Source organism: Physcomitrium patens, chromosome 9, assembly GCF_059467195.1.
Source record: "Physcomitrium patens ecotype Gransden chromosome 9, ASM5946719v1, whole genome shotgun sequence".
Classification (NCBI taxonomy): Eukaryota; Viridiplantae; Streptophyta; class Bryopsida; order Funariales; family Funariaceae; genus Physcomitrium; species Physcomitrium patens.
In genome coordinates, this window is record NC_143418.1 from 632,157 (window position 1) to 648,642 (window position 16,486).

The window sequence follows — 16,486 nt, forward strand, 5'->3', positions numbered from 1 at the left end:
TGTACATGAACATTGATACCAGAGAAAGTGCGATTAGCCTATTACACTTAATTCTTATGTTGCTTGCACCTGTAGAGAGTAGAACGAGTGCTTGTAGAAGAGGTTATCGGAGCATCTATGGAGAAATGGTTCGATTCTGGTCACTGGTAAATAAATTCTTAATCTGACGAGTATGTGTGCATGGGCTGCATGGGTCTTTACAACCAATTTCCCAGTTCTGTTTCAGGCTTCGGGATATTGCGAAGGTTCTTAAAGAGGGCTCATCAGCATGCAGCATTGGGTGCCAAAGAAGGCTTAGCCTCAATCTGCCGCATGAAGTTTGGTTCTATTGCCACTAAACTGTGATTAGGAATGACCAATCTTGGTGTTGTTGCTGCAGTGCAGTAGAGTGAAAAGCATAAGAGTGAAGCTGCAATTTTGAGTTCGGAAATTGGTTTGTTGAATTTGTAACAAGATTGGGGTTTGATCAGGGGAGGTGATGGCTGTGCTCAACGGAGGTTGTGACGACTGCCTCTTTTCAAGGTATTCCAAATTGCTTTTAGCAGGTTTGGTGTGCCCCTTCTTCTTCTGCTTGCTGCTGTTTCCAGCAATGAGCAGATCACCTCTTTCATGCCAATACTTTGCCTGTGAATGCGCATCGGGGACACCGAAAGGTCGTGAGCAGAGGATTTCTGGTATTAGTGATCTCGATTGGCTACATCAAGAAATGCTGCCTTTAAGGAACGCCGCTGGAGGAGATGATGAAAGCCCATGGCTCACATCCCGCAAGGGCATCAATCCTCGTACTCGTCAGCAGCAGCTCTTCGACCTCCGCAGGTATCTTCTGTCGGATCATGCTTTCTTTAACTAAAATCCATAAACATCGTTCCGTGAGAATTGTGTCAAAATTGGGATTGTAATAAGTGAAGACGATCTCCTTGTTCCAGGTTTCATGGTATCTCGCATTACAAGAACGGCAGCAGCAGCGCGATCGACTGTCCTGGAGAGCTACTCGTCGAACAGCACCACAGCTACTACGGAGAACCATGGGCGGGAGGGCGCGACGTTTTCGATTTTCTTGCGACTTCTGTGTCCTTGCAGCCAGGACATCGCGTCCTGGAGATCGGATGTGGCACCTTGCGAGCTGGATTGCATTTCATTCGATTCCTGGAACTCTCCCATTTCTTCTGCTTGGAGCGGGACTCCTTGTCACTGGCAGCCGCACTTCTGTATGAGCTTCCTGCAAATGGGTTACTACACAAACGTCCTTTCTTAATTCACGGAGATGATCTCCAGAACACTGCTGCGCTTCTCGATGGACCGCCTTTCGATCTGATTTATTCCAGCGCGGTGTTCCTGCACATGGCTGATGCAGCTGTGTGGAAGACCGTCTCCGTGATGGCTATGCGTTTGGCCGCCCCTCATGGCCGTCTCTATGTGTCGCACAACATCAAATTCTGCACGCGCTTGTCTGGGAGGGTGTGTGGCGCTCGTCTCAGGGAAGCTGGACTGGAGTATGTTGGTCAACAGACGCATGACAGTCTGCTTTTCAATCACTTTGAAGTTTGGTTCGAGTTTAAGCGTCGTAGCAAACAATTGTGAACATAGGATGCTGATGGAGGGTCATTAGTAGGTTTCAAAGAACACCGATGAAAGCCATTGAAGGGTGTGGAACACAAAACTCAAAGTGTTGTTGAGAACAAAGATTGTTGAGCCTCGTTGGGCAAGCCACCATTGCTGGTGCAATGTTAGTTCACGATTCAGGGATGATGGACATGTAAGATGAAGATGAACGTTTAGCGCATGATTATGCTCAGCTGATTGAGACAAAAACAATTCTTTCCTGGAATTAAAACCATGCTCCACGTACCATTTACAAATAGAAGCACCATGCGAAGCTGCCTTCACATGTGATTAAGTAAACTAATCCTGTGAAATGAAGTAAGAGATTGACCACAACAAAATTCTTACCGCCGCCGTGTAAGGGCTCCAGCGCGGCGTGGTGCCCCAGTGACAAAAGCACATTTTCTGGCATATCAGTCCATGTGTCACAACCACACACAGCGAGGCGACTAGTTATGTACACTGTGCTAGAATCCAATGTGAGGTAGATACTAGGAATTCGGAATTACATTTCAATTGTTCTTTGATTTGGGGTGTTTGAATGAAAAAGTTGTGCTCTCTCGAGATCTCTGCCCATTGAGATGTGGTGAGGATACATGTGTAGGACTTTGGTGCTTGCTGCTGAAAACAATCTCCATCATGTTGGATCCCATTGTTGACAAAAACAAATTAGAGAACTAATCAAAGCAAAAATTGGAGAACCAATCAAAGCAAAATTACTTTTGAGTAGGTCACAAGACCACCACAACAACTATGGTGTAGAGGCTCAATAGGATGTTGAGTGGAAATAATAAAACTCTAGGAAGATATATCAATTCTCTGAAATTATATCCAACAATAAAATTAACAACACAAAAAGCTTTTACTCCCCTTAAAAAGCTTTGAGGCCATAAGACAATTCTACAAATAGTTGTAATTTCAGATATGTATGAAGTGTCTGAACCTGTCAGCTAAGGCCTCCCTCAATCGGCAACCAACAGCGGAAAATGTTCCCTTTCAGTGACTACAGAGGTTCGGGGCTTCAGAACGTCCAGACAAAAATAGAACAGAATCTCTTAAGAGAGCGTAACAACAAAAGATGGCTACAAATGCTCTTCCTTGCGATCTGTCAGGCAGCTTTTCATTGAGGGTAGACAACCACAAATACCTCCATCATTACTTACTGAGCAAATGTTCAGGTTTATGTTTGTAGAGGTCGCAGGGCCAGCATCGGCTTCTCTTTTACGCGCACCCATGTTGGAGCTATCTCCAGACACAAGCACGGAGTTGATGAAAATGAAGACTTTAGTGCTGGGCAGGGGCAGCAGATCATGAAAATCACAGCAAGTTCCACTACAAATCGTATGCAAGAATAAGATGCTCATTTTGTGCGAGAGCTCTAGGGAAGCCAGCGCGGAACAAAACATGAGAAATCGCTCGTTCAGAACTTGAAGTGCTTTCACGGAAGCGGCGTAACTTCGGGCTCGCAATTTTTCACACTAAACCTTCACAAGTACCTGAAAACAATCGTTAGCTCCAAAACCGAGACGCGCATGAGTAGTGTTACCAACTTCCTGGCTTCCTTTCTTCCTACCTTTGTGTGTTCCCCATCTACGAATTCCTACTCAGCTCTTCTCTTCCTCTCTCTCTCTCGAATCTGCAACACATTGTCATATATAGACACCATTACTATCACACCCAACCATGACAATAATTGCCATTACTATCACACTCGACGAAGTCACTCCTCCCAGATATAATACACGAATTGTATTAAACCACGCGGTCATTTCTTCAAGCTGCCTCGCACCCCGGGTTTGGGCTTGTCCTCAGCTGTCGAGGCCGTCGCATGTAAGTTGATGAGCTTGTCCTCCTCCCATGGCAGCTTCGGATGCTTCGCCTCGTGGTGGATGGACATGCTCTTCACGTCAGGCGCGGTCGCCTTGCAAATTGGACACGCCAATTTCGCGTGCCCGCCTTTGTCCAATGCCTTCCTGTCCACTACCCCCGCTTTCCCTCCGCCGCGATTTGTCGTGGCCGCGTCGATCTTGGCCGCAATCTCCTTGGCCGTGTGCTTCTTCGGCTTCGCCTTCCCCGTCATCTTGCCCCGGAAATCAACCTGGCTCTTCTCCCCTCCTCTCTCACGACTCAACCAAATTCTTTTATCACCGGAATTGTTTGAGGAATCTAGAAATGGTAAGCTACAAACAATCGAGAGAACAAGGCACGAGCACGAGGAAACGGTAGTTGGAGTTGCAAGTGGCACAAACCCAGCGAGAGCCAAAGCTTCATAAAATGTCTTCAACCTCGTGAAGTCGATATGACGTCAGCCCTAACTGGCTGCGCCGGTATCCTTCGTTTACGTCACTTTCGAGGAAGGTAACTTTTTCCACCTCCCGGTTACTTTTGTCTTTGTCTCCTTCTAGGGCCTATGTTTCTTTTCCTTTTTCTTTTTCATTCTACTTTTTTTTTTGGGTGTGTATTTCCATTAGTGAATACCTAGTATTAACTCCTGGACAACTTTGGCTGCAAATTTGATTGAAAACTAGTATGGGACACAATTATTGTTGAGAATAATGTGAAGGGTTGCTACCAATTTACAAAGTAGATAATTAAAGACCTTAGTGATATTTTGGAGGATTTTAGAAATAAAGAATATTTTTATTGATTTTGTATTGAATGTTTAAGAATTATATTACCTACTATATAAAAATTTAGTAAATGAATAAATTCTTTTAAAATCAATCATGGTTTATTTTATTTTTTAAAATGAATTCTTTTCTTATATAATTAATATTAATTCTTAAATAATAACATTCCTTAAAAAGGACACAAATAGTTAGGCAATAAGTAATTATTAATTGTATCTTATATATTAAAGATAATGGTTTCTTTTTATTTATGTGCATCCATCTAAAAAGCAATATATCTATTTTTGGGATCACTCATTCATCCATTTAACAATATTTCAAGTCTTAATATAATCTAGCTCATCTAAAAGATATCACACTCTTTTATGAATCTATCCATCTATAAGGTCATTTAAAAAATTTAGCCAATTTTTACTTCAACTGTATGTTTTAATAATGGACAAAGATAGAAAGAGAATCAACATCTAATATTAATACCCAAAGCCAAACTTTATTGCCTATTTTGTATGTTGTCTACTTTACAAAATATAAATGAGATACTTCTTCAATTTTGTTGTTACAATGTTATTTTAACAAATGAACTCCTACAGCAATTAATTTCTCTTGTATAAGAATTTAGAATCCTATTCTTTTAACATATACTTTCCAAAACAAAGTAAGAGACTCTAATTCTAATATTTATGCATATATTCAAATCTTTGTTGTTTTATCTTTAATTATTTTACTAAATAATGATAATGATAAATTATTATTATTAAAATAAAAATAACCAGTTACTTTATAAAATTTATAATAATACACACATTTCTTCTATTTAAAATATGTATTGAGAACATTTGATATTCATTTGTCTAAGTTACGGTTGATTCAAAATAATTATGCATAATATTATATAAAATTTAGGTATTATTTTCAATCATTGACAATTACATACATGTAAAAGTACACATAAATTCAAATTTAATTTGTGACAACAAAACAAAGTCATGGATTAATACACAATATTATTTTGTATGGGATTAATGTTGCATAAAGACTTGTCAACAAAGAGTGAACTCTAAGAAGTTCAATAAATCAAATGTTTTATATTAATATAATAAATACTTAAAATACAAAACTTTGGCACTTCAAACTTTATAAAAACATTTCTTCAATAATAACTTGTCTTAATGTTGTGGTATACAAAAATTTGGTATCCCCATCTCTCATAAAAAGAGATGTTGGTTTAGTTTAAAATAAGTCTTTGTTAGAAATAATTTCAACAAGACCTTTTAAAAAATAAATAAAAACACTGTTTATTTTTTAAAAAAACATTGTGATAAAGAAACTTATAATAATAAAAATGTGTACCCAGAAAAACTTTTATGTTTGTAAATTCAAACGACTTGTTATATATTCCAAATTTGATGTTCAAATTCAAAAAATTACATCTTTCTCTATTATCATCAATGCACACTGTACTGGGATATCATTGAATATGTGTTTTGACTTATAGCTTTTATTTAGTATCTGAAGAGTTTAATATGAGTAAAAACGGCAATAATAATTTAATGAGTTATTAATGCCGTTTTGTTATTGGTCTTGAAACAGGTTTATAATACTAAAGATTACAATTTAAAAAAAAATCGAAAACATTTAAAAAGAAAATAAGATTTTATTTTTTTAATTTATTGAATCCGAATTCATTACATTTCTGATTATTGTTGAGCACAAACCAATAGTACAAATTACATGTCTTATGATTATATCAAAATTGGTAAATTAAATTCCAACCTTTAGCAATTAAATGCTCTGCATATTTTGTGGTTTTTGATATATCTAAATTGCCATAACATATAAGTGGCATGAAACAACAAACAATAATATCTTAAAACAATCTTTGTGATTTGAGAAGCACATTTCAATGTACAAATACATTAGACCTATAATTAATATACTTGCAATGGCCAACATATAATGAAAAATAAAATATAAAAACATCAACACATTAGTATTATAATTTAGCTACTATTCAAACAACAATAAATTCATTGAAAGGATATAAAGATTCAACTTAATCCAACACAACATAAAGTAAGTGGGCTAGACATGCTCTTCGTAACAATAGTATAAAAATACGCCTATATGGGTACAAAATATTCTACCAAATCACAATTAATAAAGCCTTACATCATATTTTAAGAATGTCTACAAGTTGCAGTGAAGTCTAACATTCACTAAATCTCTTGACCTACATCTTGCAAGACATGGCTACATGATGTCAAAAGTTCAAATAAAATTAATCTCTTCACAAGTTTTATCCAAGTTTATTTCAGTACAATAGAATTTGAGTTAACATGTCGCATTCTAGCGGTAATTTTGCAGTGTGTGACTAAATATGCAATTATTCACATATATAATTACACAGAATATTTTCATGTAGCAAGAGCCATTGTAGAACATGGAACCTCCAGTGTCTCAGTAAGCAAAAAATAAAAATAAAAAATAAGAAGAAGATCGACCCTAATTAAGGATTCGAGACAGTTACGAACCGATGGTATTGGCCGTTTACATCAGTTGATTCCAAGAGTATCTATTAACCTGGCTATTTCTCATGTATCAAATTCAAACATCCGCAACTTGATCACCTCGACGCACGGCAAGGCGTACCCACTACGGGTACTAGATTGCTTTACAATGTACGCAAGAATCTTGATTAACTGCAGAGATTTGGCACGTAGTGAGGCAACGCAACGCCAATAACCAGAACAGTGACTGGTCACTCAAAAAAATCGTGCAGTTGAGTAACATGCATTAAAGTGAAGCATACGAGCCACATCTACTTCATCATTGGCAAAAAGTTTCTTTTAAAATTTGAAGTGGCTAAATTGAACGTCTTCTTTGCTTCGGAAGCTTAATACTAACCATTACAAAATTCAGAGTGAAGACAGAAGACAAGACTGATGTAGCAGCCCTTAAGCTCTCTAGGTAAAACATACTTACAGCATTCCGAAACTACACGATCGGTGACAATTACAATATAAGACCGAGGAAATTAAGCATACGGCTGCACGAGGTAGTGAAGTACATTTATTCAATTGCCAATACACAGCACTGTCATGGCATGATAGTCCTATGATACAATCTAAGAGAAGTTCAATGCAGCTTTCATACGACAGCAAGTAAAAAAAGAACGCTAAAAATGAAAAGAATTGAACCGGGATAGAGAAATAACCTTAGAGCCCTAATAGAGGTAAATCAGGATTCCACGTGCAGAAGATTGTTTTGTCCCATGTGCCCTTGAACGATTTCTCGGCGGTTGTCAAGCACCCATTTGCCATCAACGATGAACTTGATTTCATACACACCTGGGTAAAGCCAAAGTTCTATTCTCCACAGCAGGGGACTGGGAGTGCCGGGCCTTACTGGAGATGACTTGGAGGAAAGGTCAGGCAACAATTGAATATGGTGTTCCCAACCATTGAAACTCCCACCAAGCTCAACTCGACTTCCCTCACCCCACCAATCCACCTGCGTCTGAAGTGAAGAAGAGAATAGTGTCAGAGACAAATTACATGAGGCTCAGCCAGCACAGAAGAAAGATTACAAAACGAATAAAAATGCATGATATCACTTTGAAATACTCTAGAATTAATAAAAGAGATAGAATACTTTGGTGAAACGCATGTAACACAGAATGAAAGAAATCGTTTAACATATCTTTAAAGTTCCTCGAGAAAAAATTGTTAATCTCATAAAATCCACTGGTCAAATGACCAAACATGCAAATATAGATTACATTTGTGGCATAGACTCGGTCCGACTCACTTTCAACAGGCGAATTCAACTTCTATCAGAGTTGAAGGAATGCACATAAACAAATACAACCAGAAAGACAGAAACAAACTCATCACTGGAGCACACATACTTCAACACACATGGTTCTCTGATGGAATCTTTCTTGGTAGTTGTGGCTGTTGGAGTTTTGAATGGTAGGGATCTACATATATTCAAAACGTATGCTCACAAGAAACAAAAAAAACCTTAAAAAATCAACATCTAGAGATGATTCCGGTGAAATGGACTAAATGTATAGGTAATTTTTATGTAAGAGCTACAAATTCTTTAAAATTATGCCACTGAGCATCACATCACTCCAGCATCCTTGCAGGACAAGATCGACCAAATAGTAACTTCTCTACTCCAATATATGTATCAATAAGAACTACGAGCACATCAACCAGCCTGACAAAGAAAAAAAAGCAATAAAAAGCAATAAATAAACAAAACAAAAAAAATAACCATAAAAAATAAACAAATAGGAGAAATTGTTTGCATATACACGAGAGGTATCTCCGGAATAGCCAAGGCATCCTACCTCCAAATCCAAGGAAAGAGATGGTGATGCAACAAGCAAACAAAATCAAGACTGATTTTAAACACCATAAAACGTCACAGAAGCTCCACCAGTCTACAACGCAGTCGTTCATATTTCGGCTCTGTGCTAGTAGTTGTGACTGACTTAGAAAGTACAACAATTGGTTAAGACTAGATCGTACCAATTTTAATGATTGCAGAGCTTGTTCAGCAACTTGCAGGCGTAGGTCTTTCTCAACAGCTACCAGTTTGGCTTGTGCCATTTCAGCAGAATGTTTAGCACGAACTAGTGCAAGCATTGCCTTGGTCTCCTCTAGCTCACGTAATACCTTGAGATTCTCCATCTCCCTCGCATGAAGTAGCGCTAAAAGCCGAGCAACTTCTGCTTCTGAATCAGTCCTGAAAATTACATAACATTCCGAATGACTTGGTAATGGAACATGAATGAAATCAAAGTAGAGGTATGAGGAATAAGCAGCACATAAGATACTGTCAACACTACGTTCTAAATGTCGAGACAAACTTCATTTATTAGTGAATTTAGATTATTAACATGCCAATGCAGATTGAAAGCGTAATAGCTGGATTGTTTAAGTAATGAAATACCTGCCTGCTGACAGCAAATCCTTTTCGTGTCTACTATGTTGCAAGGGCATGTCAGATGCCCGTTGCTTAGCCATGATATCAAATACTGCTTCTAGATTTCTTCGTGGATTGGCAGTACTTTCCCGAACAGGGTTACTAAAGGACAGCGTAGACTTAGACTTCAACAAAGGCTTTTGCCATGCTTCACTCCCTCTCGACTCTCCCAAGTTTCCAGTCGGTTCAATCCTCACATGTTTATCATCCTGGTTGTCGCTCGAGTCTTCGTAAGTATACAATTCAGTGGCATTTTCATCGTCACTATCTCCTTCCTCGCATGCAGCCGCAACCTAACAGTAAGCGGAAAGCAAAAATTCCAGTTTGCATGTGAATTACTCTGTAACCCTCATATTTGCAATCGAAATCATGATACATAGAGCAGCCGAAATTAGTAATCGAATTGTTCAGAAAGAAAATAAAGCTGGGACCGAGCTGTCCAACACATATCTAAATCTGCTGAAGAGTTAAATATTCAAAGACGAACATGATTGGCAGAGAAGTCAAATATACAGGAGTCGTTTCCTTACACCTACCTCAGAAAGTCTGACTGTATCCAGTGTCCTTGGCAAACCTTGCTTACTCTTCTTCTCATCATAGGTCATACAACTTGGACCAGGGTTTGTGATTTGAGTAGCATCATCTACTGTAGCACGATCATTGTCATCAATAAAATTGAGCGATCTCTTTTCAACAATAGCTTTGTGTTGAGGGGTGAAGAGAGACGGCCTTTGTTGAGGGACCAGATTAGTGGTCTGAGGTTCATCTGTTACACCCTCACGACCGATCCTAGAATTAGGATCTACTTTTGGTTTTATGACCCCATTTGAGGTTTCATAAACCTCCGATTCTGTCGAAGCAGCAACAACTGCAAAACGACAAGCATGATGTCAAGATAACATCAACAATGTACTTAACAGAAAATTTGTTTCATGTATCACCTGAAAAGAATGATTATCACAGATGTAAATGCTCGCTTTTATCGGCAATAAACCAAGCTCCTAAAGTATTCGTCCTTAGTCGAATGCCTACTTCGAGGATGAAAATGAGCAGTGAGCACTTTTCTCCAATATGCATTGACCTCTATAAATGACGTATCAATAGCAACATTAACGTAGCTAGGGTAAACTTCATCATAATAAGATGCGATGTATCTCGCTGGATTTCACAAATTTGAACTGGTTACAACTCTAGTACCGCAACCAGGTGCAGGAACTGAGTGAATCAATATTGTGACTTCTCTGGAGCATCTTTACGCCTTGAGTTGAAAGTATGAATGGGATGCTTGTGGAGGTGCGTGTTCTAAAACTAAGGAACTGAGCTATCAGCGAACTAATTTGGGTACACTGTACGTAATTTTGTCAGAAAACTAAGACTATGACTTCTATTTGAAATTTCAGAAGCATCCTCAAATACAACTGGAAGCATCTGTCAAAATGTGCAGCTAATCCCAGGAAAAAAAATAAAAATCAAAGGCACCATACAATTGCTTAAGATGGAGACTAGTCATAATCACTCAGGGGAAGCCATTTGGCAGAATTAAGAAATACCAGAATTTGGCTTGAATTGTTTTGCCGTGCCGCTACTGGATGATGAAAAATTAGGGTTCGAGAGAAGCTGAGAAATGACTTTCTCGCCTCTTCGGCGTACCGCATTCGCAAGGTCTTGCCTACCATGTCTGGCTAGCTCCCGGGTAGATGGAACTTGGTAGGGTGGAAGATCAGCGGAAGAAATAAATTCTCGCAAGTCACGCAAGAGCTTCATGTCATCCGGCAATAGTGATACTGGCTTAGAGAAAGAGCTACCTCCATTTTTGTAGCGATTAGAGGAACGACTGTTATGTCGGATGGAAGAATCTCGATAGCGTGATGAAGTCGAGCAAACATAGTGTGGCAATGTAATTGTAGCAATGAAGTCCCTGCCGTGGCAATTGATTCTTAATCCCGTAAAACCCGAGAAGTCCCCTGCAATAAATCCTACCTTCTCTCTCCTACAAAGAATACTTGGAGTACTTCCTTGCATGGTAGCAATAAAGGGAGCCATAATCGAGTGTACATCACGGTATCCTTAGCGAAATTAAACCATGGACAGACCAGAAAAAGGCGGGATTACTCAAACCCCCGGGATATTTGACACGACTATATCAACTACCTCGAGCTTCAACACCAAAGGAAGGGGACACGCCACTCGTCTCAGAATCATGAACATACACCAACGAAACAGCACGAAAGCTTTGCTTCGCATGCACAGACCACTGTAGAGCTTCTCAACAGCCACTAAAAACTCAACAGTTGCTAAAAAAAAAATTCAGCCAGCTACTTGATCATGCAAGGCTGCATCAAAAACCGCCAATAATGCTAAAAATTAAAAATACAAAAATACAAAAAAAAAAAAAAAATCCCTTGAAAACACTCTTAGTCTAGAAGTAACCTTTTCCCCCTTGCAATCCTCCCTGCGACTTCATGACCACAACTTCCCGCTGTACACACACCTGTGCTACAGCATACACACTCCACAATCCTCGCTTACCATTTCTCATTTTTGCTTTGTTTTTTTCTTTTTCTCTCACACTCTCAACTCTCCCAACTACATTCAATCACAAACACTGTTCTCAAGTAGAACAAAGCAATCGTGGAGGTACAAAAGAAGCGAAAAACTGATAGCAGCGAGAGTCGCGAGAGAGCCAGAGACAGGGCAAGAGAGTCTCCCTGCGAAAGAGAAGGACGCACGATCTAAGGGTGGATGAGCTAGTTCCACGAATAAACACGTTCATCGGATGGGGAGAAGTCTGTTCGGGATGTACGAATGTGATTCAACGCGTTGGTGGGGGAGTTCTATTTGCTCTTTTAATTAAATAACAATTCGGTCGAGAACTCGTTCCCAATGCTTCTGATCATGTGCTTTGCAAATACGGGAACAAGTCTGGGGTGGTTAGTGGCTACGGGAACATTGGACATAGTCAGGAGAATGACGAGCCTGTTTGTCATTCTCAAGGGGCTATTTCGAAGGGGAAAACGGGATAATTCTACAAAGCGGGAAGAATACAATAAACTGGTTGAAACCCTCGGAGTCCTGTGTGCATTTATCAGACATTGTCGATGACTACTCAGTCTGGAACGCTTAGAGGTTGGAAGAGGAGTGTGATCTACACTCCCATGTCTAGATTAGTCTGTCATGATTGAAATCATGCTGTTTCATGGGCACAGAACTGCGTGAGAATTGGAATATTGACTCAGCCTCCACGTGGAATGCAGTCTTATTTTAAAATGACCAGTACTTCGAAGGGAAACGATGTAAGCTACATCGCTCCAAACGGCGAAGAAATTAAGTCTGGAAAGCAACTTCTCAAGTTATATGAAAGCTCTGTTGGTGATACCCAACCTCCGCCGTTCCCTCATCCACGAGACATCCCCTCCACGTTTGTATTAGGGTTAAATAAAAAGGAAAGTTACCTAATGTGGCGGGTAAACTTCCAACGTGTATAATTGAGACACAACTTGCATAATTAAAACAAATGGCATAATCAGGACTTACTATGTCAATAATAAATAGCCTGATCGAAATAATTTTATAATACTATGATCTAATAAATACATGAGACATGTTTAGAAAGAAGTTTAATATAGGAGACTAATAATAAATTATGTTATTGACAAACAAGCTATATGACATTTCAATGAAAGAGAGAGAAGATATAAGTACTTATCTTATTAAAACCATGGACATGAAGAATTAATTAAAGACCTAGAGCTATTGAATTACTTAAATATAAGAATACAACTAAGAGAGCTATTGAATTACTTAAATATAAGAATACAACTAAGAGAGCTATTGAATTACTTAAATATAAGAATACTGTCATTTTCTAATCTACCATCCAAATCTATACAACATCAAAAACATGAGATCATATTTTTGCTACATGCATGGAAGACCAAATCACATAGCTTATAACTACTAGCAAAATCAATATTAATATAGCAATATCAACTATGTAGAAGAAAATATTTATAAAAGATATGTTAAAGAAATGTTAAGGATATGAATCTTGAAGAACCAAAAACTCAATATACTCTTGTATAATTCAAAAAGAATAGATATTCACTCAAAACTAATATAGTATTGAAACTGCAATGGCTATTACCAAAGACAAGAAGAGCAAAAAGTCTTGAAATAAGACTAAGGACTAAAAAGGCATTGAGAAGAGTGAAGAAGGCTTCTTTCTTGCCTTTATATATACTTTCTAATGAGAAGTTATGTGGTGACTTTCTATAGGACATACTACACATGTCCAATTTGTAAGACAAGTGTCTTAACTTGTAAGGTAAGTTTCCTATATGTGCGCCATATCATTAGCTTGTACTACAAGCTATCAACATGTACAACACTTAACTAATTTATTGGCCAAGTTTTTAATCTACCAATCACTTGTAGACATGTTTAAAGGTAAAATTGCATCTATAAAGCTTTTCGAAGCTTATTTATAAGATATTATTAAATTATTTTTATTTTTATCTATTTATAATATTTAAGTAATTTTTGAAATAATGTATATGTCTATGACAAGAAACTATTGAAGCAAACTTTATCAATTATTAAAACAAAAATTGATATATTGATTTAAGAAATTTTAAATCAACATACCAATTTTTGCTATATGCATAAGATTCTAAGTAATCAATTACTTCACATGAGAGATCTTGAATCTTCAAATGATAGATGGATAGAATTCTAATAGATCAATAAAAATTATACATAGCAAGTTCCACGAGATTAAAGCAGTTAGATCCATTAATATAATCTTAGGTTTTGGAGCAATTAAAAATTACATAATATTTTATACATGCTAAAATTGACTTGTAACTTGATATCATTAGAATCATTGAAAAATAATGAAAAAATAGCCATGTTTTCAAAATATATATATATATATATATATATTGAATAATGAATATAAGAAAAAAATAATAACTATAAGTAGTAGAAATTAAAACATTAGACTCTAATAATTTACAATAAAACAATAGATTTCAAAGCTAACTTGATTATAATAGAAGAAAATGTAAGATTGTAGTACAAAAGATATGGGTACTAATACTACTTTGGCTTTCAATATTTGTTGTGAGTTAATAGAATGAAAGAAATGCTGTTGTTCAACACCATTTGAGAGATATGCAAAGATTGTTTGACATGATGACATGCAAAGAATAATTTCCAAATGCCTCACCATACAACATTAATAAGTTACTTCAAATTATTCACTTTGACTTAATTAGACCTATAAAAACACCTTTTTAGAGAAGATTGAAGTACTTTCTTGTCTTCACAAATGATCACTCTTGTAAAAATTGATTGTATTTCATATGCAATAAAGATGAAATATTCAATGAAAAATTGAGAGTTTAGATCATAAATTAAAATAAATAAATAAATAAATAAGAAACTTGAGAATTAATAGAAAAAAATACATAACATATGAATTCAATAGCCTCTTAATTGATCATAGAAGAAAGAGACTAATTATTATAACTTACACCTTACAACAAAACAAGGTTAGTGAATGTTGAAATAAAATATTAGTCAAAAATGCATACTTAATGTCAATTATATACCAACTACCTAAATACCTTTGAATTGAAGCTATGTATACAACCAATTATCTAATAAACCTAAGCCCTAGTAAAGCCAATTGTGGCATAATTCTAAATTAATTATACTATAAAATTAAACGACATATAAATCATCTTTGAATCCTTGACTTTGTAGTATACTTGTACATATCAAAAGAAAATTGGTCAAAAATTGAAAAAATAATCTATCAAGTATGTATTTTTAGAATATAGAAATTAAATAAAAGTATATAATTTTTTTGATTCTTTTCATTGCAAAATATATATTAGATGTGATGTTGTGTTTGATGAAATACTTGTAGGATTTGACTACGTCAAAAACCACTTAGCTTCTATAAATAAACTTGAGTTGTTTCTAAACATAAATACATTACTTTAGGATTCAATTGAAAATATCAATTGATTGATGATTGATCAAACCTTGATCCTTAGGTATATTGATTATAGAGATGACAATATCTCAGATCCTTCTTTGTTCACAAGAATAAGTAACTCATTCTTTCTTATTCCAAAGAACACATCTAGTTGTATACTTCAGCCACATCTAGAACTAACTCATTAAAAGAGATATTCTATTTAAAATAAAAACTATAATATAAAAAATAAAGATAATTATATGCTTAAAATAAAATATAACATATAATCTATAAATTATAATGAGGCAATTTAACATGATAGATAAGAAGAAGCAATTAAATAGGAGGTAGATTCAATTTGGAAAAATAAAACATAAAGACTAATAGATTTATTAAAAGAAAAGAATTCCAATATCTATAAGATAGAACTACAAAAAAAAAAAATCAGTGTTTAATAGGAATGTTGAAGAATTGAAAGCTTATATAATAGCTTGAAGATAAAAACAAGAAAAAAAAATCATTTCTTCAAAACCTTTTTATATGTAGTACAATGCTCTACAATTAGAAGCATAATAGCTTTGGTTGCCAAAAAAATAATAGAAACTATGGCATTCAAATGTTAAAATAAGATTTTTAAATAAAAAACTAAAAGAAGAGGTCTACATAATGTTATTTCTTGGATTTGAAGAACAAGGATGTCAAAAGTTTACAAATTCTTTTGAATAAGAGATATATGGCTTTAGACAAGTTTACAAATTGTTGAATAAGAGATATATGGCTTTAGACAAGTTTACAAAGTTTGATATAATAGAGTCAATAAATATGTACATGACCAAAAGTTTTAGAAAAGTAACAAGGATCCAAATATGTATTTTACAATATATAATGGATAATATAATATTATAATATTATACATAGATGACATTATTTTTATAAAAAATAATAAAAATAATATTTAAAAGCTTAAAGAAAAATTGATGACTATGTTAAAAATGAAAGATCTTTAGAATGCTAAATTATACTTGGAAATTAAGCCACAATAAAATAATGATAATATCTATTTTTATCAAATATAATAAATCTAAATTTTATTTCAATAATTTGGATTAAATCAATGCAAAGCATCTTTTATAGAAAAAAATTAAAAAACTCAATTATAATATAAAATCGAGACACTTGAAGCTGATTCTAAATTATATTAAAGTTTAGTTGAAAAACTATTATATATAATGATTAATTTCTACAACATACAATTTGTGGTTAGAAGAATATG

At 35.7% G+C, this 16,486-nt stretch overlaps 2 protein-coding genes and 1 non-coding gene across 4 annotated transcripts; 1 reads left to right on the forward strand and 2 right to left on the reverse strand.

The window, feature by feature from the left end:
- The first annotated feature begins 109 nt into the window (after positions 1-109).
- On the forward strand, positions 110-3,826 carry LOC112286809 (uncharacterized). 2 transcript variants are annotated; one of them, XM_073536299.2, is made up of 4 exons: positions 110-317; positions 471-522; positions 654-816; positions 927-3,826. In XM_073536299.2, the coding sequence occupies exons 3-4, from the start codon at positions 707-709 to the stop codon at positions 1,579-1,581; spliced, it is 765 nt and encodes a 254-aa protein (XP_073392400.1). In that variant the 5' UTR covers positions 110-317; positions 471-522; positions 654-706; the 3' UTR covers positions 1,582-3,826. The 2 variants fall into 2 exon arrangements, with proteins under 2 accessions (XP_073392400.1, XP_073392399.1); XM_073536298.2 differs by having other exon boundaries at positions 471-816.
- On the reverse strand, positions 2,380-3,682 carry LOC112286810 (protein METHYLENE BLUE SENSITIVITY 1). The gene has a single exon (XR_016504638.1). It is a non-coding gene; the product is annotated as a protein METHYLENE BLUE SENSITIVITY 1 (transcript).
- A 2,679-nt stretch (positions 3,827-6,505) lies between the features above and the next one.
- Positions 6,506-11,944, reverse strand: LOC112287106 (uncharacterized). Its single transcript, XM_024529797.3, has 6 exons — positions 10,778-11,944; positions 9,764-10,095; positions 9,195-9,520; positions 8,771-8,987; positions 7,447-7,748; positions 6,506-6,931 (listed from the first exon to the last, which is right to left on the reverse strand). The coding sequence occupies exons 1-5, from the start codon at positions 11,268-11,270 to the stop codon at positions 7,470-7,472; spliced, it is 1,647 nt and encodes a 548-aa protein (XP_024385565.1). The 5' UTR covers positions 11,271-11,944; the 3' UTR covers positions 6,506-6,931; positions 7,447-7,469.
- Between the last annotated feature and the right edge of the window lie 4,542 nt (positions 11,945-16,486).

Bases quoted from the DNA above. Each gene is read 5' to 3' on its own strand.
- LOC112286809 (XM_073536298.2), top strand. From the start codon at position 479: ATGGCTGTGCTCAACGGAGGTTGTGACGACTGCCTCTTTTCAAGGTAT. The intron at 817-926 runs GTATCTTCTGTC...TCCTTGTTCCAG, and splicing joins CAGCTCTTCGACCTCCGCAG to GTTTCATGGTATCTCGCATT.
- LOC112287106 (XM_024529797.3), bottom strand. From the start codon at position 11,270: ATGGCTCCCTTTATTGCTACCATGCAAGGAAGTACTCCAAGTATTCTT. The intron at 10,096-10,777 runs GTATTTCTTAAT...GTCGTTTTGCAG, and splicing joins ACAATTCAAGCCAAATTCTG to TTGTTGCTGCTTCGACAGAA. The intron at 8,988-9,194 runs GTATTTCATTAC...TGTAATTTTCAG, and splicing joins GATTTGCTGTCAGCAGGCAG to GACTGATTCAGAAGCAGAAG.